At 31.3% G+C, this 11,425-nt stretch overlaps 1 protein-coding gene across 1 annotated transcript; it reads left to right on the top strand.

The window, feature by feature from the left end:
• The first annotated feature begins 5,680 nt into the window (after window positions 1-5,680).
• On the top strand, window positions 5,681-11,097 carry LOC113716920 (fructose-bisphosphate aldolase 3, chloroplastic). The gene is made up of 6 exons (XM_027241473.2): window positions 5,681-6,042; window positions 8,692-8,961; window positions 9,044-9,153; window positions 9,273-9,363; window positions 9,460-9,729; window positions 10,609-11,097. The coding sequence occupies exons 1-6, from the start codon at window positions 5,878-5,880 to the stop codon at window positions 10,885-10,887; spliced, it is 1,185 nt and encodes a 394-aa protein (XP_027097274.1). The 5' UTR covers window positions 5,681-5,877; the 3' UTR covers window positions 10,888-11,097.
• Window positions 11,098-11,425: the final 328 nt, after the last annotated feature.

The following is an 11,425-nucleotide window of genomic DNA, read 5'->3' as shown; positions in this document are numbered from 1 at the left end:
AAAATAGGTTTTTTGTGAACAAATTTGTTATTTCTTTCATGGAATGTTTTTCCTTGTCATCTCTTACCTTTTTGTTCTTCTTTTTGGAACTTTTTTACTTTATCCACAGTTTAAGGCCTTGTTTGGATTGCCATTTTCCACCGAAAAATGGCCTTGTTTTCCGTGAACACATTTCCCTATCACCTTTTTACCTCACATACATCAAATCGCTACAGTAATTTTCCAACGAAAAATCCATAAAAAATGCAATCCAAACGCAACCTAAGATTTTCAAATGTTCTTTTCATCATAAACATTTACGGTTTATTAATTTCATCTACATTTTCCCCTTTCTATGGACAAGGGATAGATTTCAAGTTGCTATTTCCAAATCCATTTGGATAGTGTGTAGAGTCGAAAGATGAAGCAAATTATTTTAAAAATTCGGTTTGATAAGAATTCATTCGAGTTTGATTTGTTAACTAATCAAGTCAAGATTAAATAACATTTTATATTCGATAAAATTCAAATTTGATAAAAATAAAAAAAAACTCGTTCAAACTCAATTTAGCGAATAAACAACTTGAACAAAATTTTAAACTCATTAAAATAATCAAACAAGTTTGAATAGTAGAGTGTTCAATTTGATTAGATTCGTTTATACTCCTTATTGTGTGCTCTACTATAACCTAATATTTATAGATTTGCCTATTTTTCAAATACTAGTTTTTTTAAATATAATGTTATGATAACACGCTCCATAAGGCGATAAATAAATTAATTTTGAACAAAATTTCAAATTTGTTAAGAAAGTCAAACAAATTTGAATCTTAGAGTGTTCTACTTAATTAGATACGTTTATACTTCTAATAGTGTGTTTTAATATAACATAATCTTTATAGATTTGCCTATTTTTAAATACTAGATTTTCAAATGTAATGCTATGATAACACTTTCCATAAGGCATAGTTATCCCTAAAACACTTCAAATACGAATCTCAAACACACCTAACAAAAACACAAAAAATAAATAAGAAGATATTCTACCATTTCTTTCCTTTTCCACCTATCACAAACCACCATCGTCCCACAACCTATTCCTAATAAAATTTTTAAAAATTTCTAGATGAAATTTTAAATTTTAAAAATATCTTAAAATATATCTACAGCCAAAAAAAATTTTGAGATACAATGTTACTTACAGTGTAGTTTTTGAAAAATATACCAAAAAATACTTAAGCTCTATGAAAGTTGTTTTAAAAAAAGTTTGATGCTTATCCTTGCTCTTCCTCTCACTACTTGCTACCCTCTAGGCCTCTACTGGCAACAACTACTACCTACCACTATTACTCTATTTTATTTTTTAAAAATTGTAGGGATATAAGAGTATCATTGTAGATGATATTTTACCAAAATTTTGTTTCTTTGTGACATACATAAAATAGGCGTGCCAAATAGACCCTTAAGTATAAGAAAAACATATTTGAAATGGGGGGAACTATTTCTTAGGTGTTCTTTTGAGAAAGACGATTTTTTTTTTAAAGGCCAAATGTTTAAGTTGAAAATTCAGCTTGAAAGCTTAAATTCAAATGGAGAAAAGACATTAAAAAAATTAGTGGAAAAGTGAGAGGCAAAAACGAAATCATTCAACTTTTTTTTTTTTTTTTTTGGAATGGAAATGGTAACATTGAATCTTCTTTAAAATTCTTGAATAAGAACATTGTAGTACCAAGATGAAAAATTAATACCAAAAGTTGAACAAGGTGTCTATTATTCTCAATTTTATTATGAGATAGGAGTATATCTCATTGACAACATTGTGATAACATTTTTCTTTTTTTTTTTTTGGAATTTATAGGTTTCTCATGTTGAAATAGGCTTTTTGGCCTAGAGACTTATATTTGGCCCATGGTTTCATCACTGCATAAACAGCAACATGAAAATTAAGGAGGTTGGAGGCCTAGGATAGAATTAGATTATAAAATGAGATAAGTATAAAAGTACATTAATCTAGTTAAGTTATACTTTAGAATAGAAGATTATTTGAAATAACATTATAGCATTTTTTGCAATGTGATATATATGAGATGAAAAAAGATGATTAAAAAATATATTCATGATACAAACAAATAGTTTCTGTTTGGATTGTAAGTTATTTGGGATTATTTGGGATATTTTTACTGTAGCACTTTTTGTGATGTGATGTATGTGAGATAAAAAGATATTGGGAAGATAAAAAGGTGTATTGAAAATTGTAAAGATGATGTAAGCAAATAAAATTGGGGAAATATGAAGCAATCCAAACAAACCAAATTAATTATGATCGTTATCCAAAAAAGGAAAATCATTAAGATTTTGAGCAAAGACACCTTATAGCATTTCTGCTAGTAAAAAATGGAAATCCTATGCTAAACAACATACGACAAGTGATAGAAACAAACTAACAAATGGCCTACCTCTTTGATTTTAAGGATTTTCTTGTCTATGACTATCGCTCAAAATTGTCGTGATTTTCAATTGCTTTTTTATAGATGAAATCTAAAAAATATATATGATTTTGAATACGCGCAATTGTACCCATATACATAAATACAAGTTCAATATGCTACATGGCCTCATAAAGAAATAAATTTTTTTTAAAGACATGTATTTTGATTGTGATTTAGAATACAAGAGCTTGTTTTAATTGTCATTATTTGGACATATTATCTTAGATTTCTCCTAAATATTTCTTTTACACATTTCTAATGACTTTTTTACTTTTAATTATTTTTCCGTCTCATATGCATTACATCTCAATTACAACAAGATTGGAAATTATTTGTAAAACGGAAAAATGAAAAAAATTTCTACCACATCATAGACACATTTCCAATCACTTTTTTTTTTTAATTCTCAACTACATTTGTATTTCATTTAAGATCATATCATAAAACATCTTACAATGTTTTTGAAACAAAACTCAATTATTTTGAAATATACCCCTAAAGGTCCTAAAAAATGAGATACGAATGAAACATAAATCTCCAAATAATACACGAAAACTTTTTCTGCTAGAAGCCAAAAAAAAAAAAAGCAATTCAAAATTGTGCATTAGAAAATTCTAACATGAATAAAAGATGCATCTTCATCTTAGGAATATGCTTCATTGGAATTAGAGCTTTCTACAGGAGCGGTACGTGGTTGTGGGGAAGGAGAGTGAATACCAAAAGCCATCGCACTTTTCAAGCTTGCATGTTAGGTGAAGGGAAAGGTCCGTCACCTACTCACACTGAGCTATCATCCCGGATCCCGTTTCCTTGGCATTTTCGGAAACCCGCTGGCAACTGATTATTGTTGCTGCCATCCCTGTGGGATGAAATCACGAAATTATCCTCAAGCGCCTAATGCCGAAAATTCAATAGAGCATTAAGGTGCCATTTGATAAAAGATGATCGGAATCAAAAATTAAAATAATTCCAATTCTTATTATCTGGGTTACATATTGGATTCAGAATCCTGTAATGAAACATTAAAATTTGAGAGTTCTCAATTCCTAGCAAATTGGAGGGATTTTGATGGATTTCCAAATTTGATTCAATCCTGAATAGCTTCTTTCAAAAGGGCTTCCGCTTCCTCGGTAAATGTTTTGGTAGAAGAAATGATTTCTTGGAATTGAGGTTTATTGGTTTTTACATAAGCACGTAACGCAACAAGAAATTTCCTTACCTGTCCAATTTCTAATGAATCAAGATAGCCGGGATCGTCATGTCTTTCTACGGAATCGCGGGTTTCTTTATTAGCTCCTATTTGTGGTGCACAATTTCCTGGAATGTAGGCAATGGTTATGATCGATTCGATAGAAAGGAAGGCATAGTGTGTATTTTTCGTTTTTCCTCTTCTTCTATCCCTATCCCATAGGTACAGTGTTTGAATCAATAGAGAATCTTTTTTTCTGTACGAATCCCTATTATTCCATTCCAATTCTTTCACGATACCTCCCAAGGAAAATCTCGAATTGGATCCCAAATTGACGGGTTAGTGTGAGCTTATCCATGCGGTTATGCACTCTTCGAATAGGAATCCGTTTTCTGAAAGATCCTGGCTTTTGACTCGAGAACTTTAAAAAAGAAAAGAAAACATATGTTTTCATCATTCAATCACATCGGCCCAATTTACATGGTAACACCTTTTCTCTCTTATTCAATCTTCCATAGCAGGCTTTTATCATTATCATCTCTCTCTTTTTTTCTTTATTCACTTTCTTCTCCAATTTTTCGTGGCAACGGTCCCACCTCATCTGGTTATCTCTTATTTCTCGTCAATCTCTTTCATTTTCCTTGTCTTCTCTTTTCTTCTCTCCTCTAATACTCCATGCTAGCCACTCCTCTTCATTTGGTTCTCTCTCCTTTCTTTTTTTCTTTTTCCCTTTTTGTGTAAACCTTTCTTTCATCTCTTGTAAGCTGCTTTCTCATGCTCCACAGATTGTAAGGTTGATTAGTGATGATCAAGTGTTGGTTCAAAAGAATATTGTGAAGCATGAGCACTTAAGGGTTGGGAAGACAACAGCAGGAAAAGGGAAAGAAGAAAAAAATAAAGAAAAGAAAATGAAGAATAATTTGATTTCAAAACCTTATATAAATATATACTAAACACTAGTCATTGTAATAATATTCTTGATCAAAATTCATATTGAATTTTTGGACAGATTCTAATTGGAATTCCGATTCCTAAGTATGAGTCCACCCCCTTAAGAGTAAGCTATTATAATCTCGTTTGATGTCGACTAAATTGAAATGAGTAAGTGCCATGGCATGGATCTTCTGATTATTAAATCGTAAATTTGATAATTGATCCAATCTATATATCAATCGTGATTGTTCATAATTTGCATGATGGGTGTACTAAAATTATATAAGGATTCAATTATGAGTTTTACTAATTTATTATAATTACATATTATTCTCTTCATGTTTTGAAAGTGCTTTTTGCACCCTTTTGAAGTCACTGCACTTTCACATTTTTAACTAATCAACCATTTGACATTGATATACTCCTAATCCTTTTTTCGCCCTCTATTATATTCATAAGCAACCTACGGAAATAGCTTTATACAAGACATTCCTAGGAAAACTAAATTGGAGAACGCAAAAAATGAATCTTCCTGTTTGGATTGTCATTTTCTGCCAAAAAATTGTGTCGTTTTCTGTGATCACATTTTCCTATTACCTTTTTCCCTTACATACATCAATTCGCTACAGCAATTTTTTCATAGAAAATCATGAAAAATGCAATCCAAACACATACGTGTATTGATTCGTTTTTATGAGACATTGAACAACATGAATATTTTTTTTTTGTTGAGAATGAAACAACAGTCGTACCATCTCATGAGTATCAAGAAAATTCCTAAATCACCAATAAAATGCTAAATGACACTTCTCCACTATACATTTTTATATTGAAGTAAGTTTCCATAAAAAGGGATACAAGTGATTGAAACGTGAAATACATGATTTTAGTTGCTATTTTGCTGTTATCCTAGCTTTTATATATATATATATATGTATGTATGTATGTATACAGATGTGGTCGGACCATTGTACCCCTAGGGGCAAATCGGACAAACAACAAAATATCTACTGTGTGAGTGTGTATTCGGTAGCTCCGCACCTGACTTGTCCTATTATTATATTGTACTGCATTATTTCAACAGCTACTCTCCCGGTCATAGCAAAGTGCGGACTTCCCGAGGGAACCAAAATATTTAACCAACTTTGCCCATTTTCTCTTTTGAGTTCTCACGCCAAATCGCCCTTTTTTATAAACGTCTTTCCTCTCTTTCTCACCGAGAAAGAAAGAAAATTTATCAGTCCTACAAATAGTAATTTCGCCGACTTTGATCAATCAGTCACGGCGATGGCGGCGTGCACGACTTTTGTTAAGCTAAACGCATCATCATCATCGTGGATCGGCCAGCAGTCCTTCAACCAACGGGCCTGCGCTTTCCCCTCCCGCAGCCGTGTCTCCGTCGTCAGAGCCTCGTCTTCTGGATCTTACACCGACGAGCTCGTCAAGACCGCTGTATTGACACTGACCCGATTTTCCTGTTTCTGGCTCGTTAGCGAGATTTGTGATCTTTTTGCTGTTTGAATAGTTCTTAAATTTGAGATGATCATGGGGTACGTTTGGATTGGTGTTTTTGAGCCTGTTTTTTAAAAACTGTTTTTCACATTCCAAATGCTACAGTAAATGTGTATTTCAAAAACAACTTCAAAAACGCCAATCCAAACAATATATCAAAAACAACTCCAAATATATTTCAATTATGCATATTTAATTTGTATATTTTAATAAGTATATTTCAATTTGTATATTTTAATTATGTATTTTATATGTATATTTCAATTATATTTTAATATATTTTAATTATATATTTTAATATGTATATTTCAATTATGTATTTTAATATGTATATTCAATTATGTATATTATATATATATATATATATATATTATATTAATATAAATATATTTATTTCAATTATGTATAATATTATATATATTATGTCAATTGAAATAAATATTATATATTTATATAAATACATTTATTTATATATAAATTTATAAATATATTTATGCAATTTTGTTTTATAATATATATTAATATGTATATTTCAATTATGTATATTATATATAAATTATATTAATATTAATGTATATTATATATATTATACATTTCTAATATTATATATTTACATATACATATCATAAATATTTTATTTTATTTAAAATATATTTTTATATATTTATAATATATTTACATAAATATTATATGTTATATAAATTATATATAATATAATATATAATATATAATATATTATACATTTATATAAATGTATATTTATACATTTATATTAATATACATAATATTAATTTTACATTTATACATAATATTAATACATGTATACATTTATATTAATTATATTAATACATTTCAACATAATATTAAAACATATTTGTAATATATTAATTTATACATTTATATAATATTCATTTATAATTTATACATTTTTAATAACATACACTTATACATTTAAATATACATTTATATTATGTATTATATATAATATAATACATTTATACATTTATATTAATATACATAATATTAACTTTACATTTATACATAATATTAATGCATATATACATTTATATTAATTATATAAATACATTTCTGCATAATATTAATATATATTTATAATATATTAATTTATACATTTATAATAATATACACTTATAATTTATAATATATTTATAATATTCATTTATAATTTATACATTTATAATAATATACACTTATACATTTATAAATATATTTATATTATGTATTATATAGAATATAATACATTTATATATTTTTATATGAATATATAAATATATTTATTTATAAATGTATTATAAATGCATAAATGTATATTTATATAAAAATTATAATTTATACATTTATACATTTATAATTTATAATTTATAATTTATAATAATATACATTTATACATTTGTAAATATAAATGTATTATAAATGCATAAATGTATATTTATATAAAAATATAAAAATTATAATATTCTAAAAATACTCAAAAATATGTTTAAAAAATACCTCTAAAAATAATCCAAAAAAATCTACAGTAAAAGTTTTTCATATAGTTTTTGAAAAACAACCCCAAAAACAACTAATCCAAACGGATTTGTTTTTCAGATTCGAAATGCTACAGTGATGTTTTTGAAAAACAACCCCAAAAACAGCTAATCCAAACGGAGCACATAATTTTCATTTGATATTTGTGATTTGCTATTTGTAATATAGTAAAAGTTCTTTTTTTTTTTTTTTTTAATCTGTTTTGGAATTTTGGGTGGTGGTACTGTTGAATTTTTTTTTTTTAGTATGATGTCATGGTGCATGCGGTTTGCTCATTATTGAGCTAATAAAGTATTTAAAAACTGTTCTGAGGACGATTTGTTTGAGTTTTTTAATCTTTTGCAGTCGGTTGGTGAGCTTCGCTGTTTATTGTAGAGTGTAGAAGATTTATTTATTTTTTCTGGGCGCGTGCTTTAGCATGCAACTTTGTCACCTAAATTCACTGGTATTTTGTATTTTATGAACTTGTAGTTTCTTTCACTTTTTCTTTGCTTTCCAATTTTTCGTTTTATGGTGTGCAAACTGGAATCAAATGTTAATGGTTGGGTCTACTTTCGTGGGTAAGATATTTGGAACTGATTTTTTTAACTAGCATTTCTTGTGAAGGAGTTAAATTTTATCATGAGGTTGAATGTGCTGATGAACTGGAATCTCTATGTCTAGGGATTGAAATGTACTGATAGCGGAAGTTATACTGGTTAATCTTTTATATTAGTGCTAAGAAAGATGAACTGCTCATGCAAACACTAAAACTGGTGATGGATCTTCCTACTTGTTCTACTGGAAAGATGCTTGCCTTTGTTAGAAGGTTTTTCTCCTTCTGTTTCCTATATTACTCTTCTTCTGCTTATCTGGTTGTCCCTTCATTCAAAATGACTCTAAACTAGGTACTTGAGAACAGTGTATTTCCTCTTTGTGGACAATGACTCCCAACTGCATCCTTGAGAGTAAAGCATGCTATGTATGTATTATACAGCTCAGCTAGCTCCCTTTTCTGATTTGCTTTCCTTTTTTTCATTTTTCCCTTTTTCGGAGTAGAAATCTATTGCATCTCCAGGACGGGGTATCCTTGCCATTGATGAATCAAATGCAACTTGTGGAAAGAGGTTGGCATCTATTGGACTTGATAATACAGAAGTCAACAGGCAGGCTTACAGACAACTTTTATTGACCACTCCTGGCCTCGGTGATTATATCTCTGGTGCCATTCTCTTTGAGGAGACACTATACCAATCAACCACTGATGGAAAGAAGTTTGTGGATTGCTTGCGTGATGAGTGTATTGTACCTGGAATCAAAGTTGACAAGGTATGATTGATCTGGTAGTTTCAGATATTGAAATTGTGGTGTTTCTGTCACACATTTTTAAATTTCTCACTTTGCTGGACAGGGTTTGTCCCCCTTACCAGGATCCAACAATGAATCATGGTGCCAAGGTTTAGATGGATTGGCTTCTAGATCTGCTGAGTACTATAAGCAGGGTGCGCGGTTTGCAAAGTGGTAAGTGGTTTTCTGCAATTATTCTAGACATGCTGCTTATTAAAGACGTTGGATGTTTCAAGAAATCTTTCCAGTTGTTTACACTTCATTTCTTTGATAGTGTTATCTCACAATTTCAGGAGAACAGTTGTTAGCATTCCTTGTGGTCCTTCTGCGTTGGCTGTTAAAGAAGCTGCATGGGGTCTTGCACGTTATGCTGCAATTTCTCAGGTATATCCGCTACTTCTCTAGAAATTATGACCTATGAGGTGCTTTCCGGTCCATAACCTGTGATACTGGAGTTCAAATTGAGAATGGTTGGTGCAGGATAATGGTCTTGTGCCTATAGTGGAACCAGAGATCCTGCTTGATGGAGATCACCCAATTGAAAGGACGCTTGAAGTGGCAGAGCAAGTGTGGGCGGAGGTCTTCTACTACTTGGCTGAGAATAATGTTGTCTTTGAAGGTATTCTGCTTAAACCTAGCATGGTAACTTCAGGAGCCGAACACAAGGAAAAGGCTTCTCCAGAGACTATTGCAAAATATACTCTGACAATGCTTAGGAGGAGAGTACCTCCAGCCGTTCCTGGAATCATGGTATGGAGACCTTAACAGTTTCTGATTTACACGTGTTTATTTTTAGGAAAATGTTAAATCTCTTTGAGTTCTTTCATCCAAATAACCAAGGTGTAGACAAAGTCGGTTAGTGAGGATTGGAGCCGGGACATAGTTTGGAGGAAGAGCTAATAGTGTAGCACCAAGAACAAGAAAGAGGGGAAAGGGCTAAGAGGAAAGCGTGTGGAAGGAACATTGCGACAACAATTGTGACAACAGTAGTAAATTAGCTAGTTTAAGTTCAAATAAGTTCTTGTAGCCATTTGTCATAAGCTTTTTCTGGGATAACTCAATTTTAGGATAGTGTGCTCTCGAGAAAATCAGATGGTACTATGCAAAACCTACTATTATCTGGGAACAGGAAAGAGGGGAAAGCTAGGTGAAGCTGTCACTTCCTGTGTCTTTTTGAGCAACCTTGCCAAAGATGATCAACTTCAATCATCTTGGAATTGTGCTATAGATCTTACCCCTAGTGGCAGAGTTTGGCATGAGTACCACGTGTGAGCGAGGACATTTATTTAATTTGTGCTACATTCTCTGTGTATATAACCAACAATGACAGATATGAAGCTGAACAAATATAGAAGAATGAGAATCTTAGGTTTCTGCAACTTGCTAAATCATGTGATACAACTGCCAAGTAATATGTGATATTTCTTGGGCATGGTGATGCCAAAATTTTTGGTCGTCGACAAGTCTCACTTAAGGACCTTTGCCTGAACCTTCATCTCTGATGCAGCTTTGTTGCTGCCTTACTGTTTGAATCATATGATTAGCTTCTATTTGTTTCTTCATTTTCATCATTTCATTTTTCATGTATTGTATAAGCATTACTGAAGACGGTTTTGCTTTTCTGGTCAGTTCTTGTCAGGCGGACAATCTGAAGTGGAAGCCACATTGAACCTTAATGCTATGAATCAAAGTCCCAACCCATGGCATGTTTCCTTCTCTTATGCCCGAGCACTGCAAAACAGTGTGCTGAAGACATGGCAGGGACGTCCTGAGAATGCAGAAGCTGCTCAGATGGCACTTCTGGTTCGTGCAAAGGCAAACTCCTTGGCTCAGCTTGGAAAGTACTCCGCTGAGGGTGAGAGTGAGGAAGCTAAGAAGGGAATGTTCGTCAAGGGCTATACGTACTAACTGGAATCGTTCGCAACTTGGCACCCTCGGTTCATTGTAGCTTTGTACTTCATTTTGTGTAATTTACATCTCTCTAGGTTGAAACATGAGGAGACTTACTAGGAGAAGCCCATTTTGCCCGAATCCCTACCCTATTTTTATTTCGTTGTTTGCCGTAATGCTACTACAAAATGATTGAATAAGTCCATTGTGAGAAGCTATTGAAATGCAGCCTCAAGAAGCTCTTTGTTTTTTTTGGTCAACACGATAGAATCTATGCTACACTTACTCCTACTTGACATTAGGAGGGGAGACCTAAACGGGATTAAGGGTAATTCAATGAATCACCATCGATCTAAACGGATGCCTATTATCCGATAGCGAAATAGTTTTTAGAAAGTCTTCGGCGGAATATTTTCAATAAAGTCTGGATATTAGAATGCAGGCATTGTTGGTGCAATATTTCTAGGAAAGTTTGGATATTAGAATGCAGGTGATGACTTGATCTGTATTCAAATCCCTTGATCTGCACTTAAGTAAAGTTTTAAATCTCTGTACT

This window comes from Coffea arabica, chromosome 11c (assembly GCF_036785885.1).
Source record: "Coffea arabica cultivar ET-39 chromosome 11c, Coffea Arabica ET-39 HiFi, whole genome shotgun sequence".
Taxonomy (NCBI): Eukaryota; Viridiplantae; Streptophyta; class Magnoliopsida; order Gentianales; family Rubiaceae; genus Coffea; species Coffea arabica.
Note: the sequence above shows the minus strand (reverse complement) of the source record. Positions and strands in the feature narration are given on the sequence as shown.

Excerpts from the sequence above, each read along its gene's own strand:
- LOC113716920 (XM_027241473.2), top strand. The coding sequence starts at position 5,878 with ATGGCGGCGTGCACGACTTTTGTTAAGCTAAACGCATCATCATCATCG. Across the intron at positions 9,154-9,272 it reads GGTGCGCGGTTTGCAAAGTG|GAGAACAGTTGTTAGCATTC; the intron begins GTAAGTGGTTTT and ends TCACAATTTCAG. Across the intron at positions 9,364-9,459 it reads GTTATGCTGCAATTTCTCAG|GATAATGGTCTTGTGCCTAT; the intron begins GTATATCCGCTA and ends TGGTTGGTGCAG.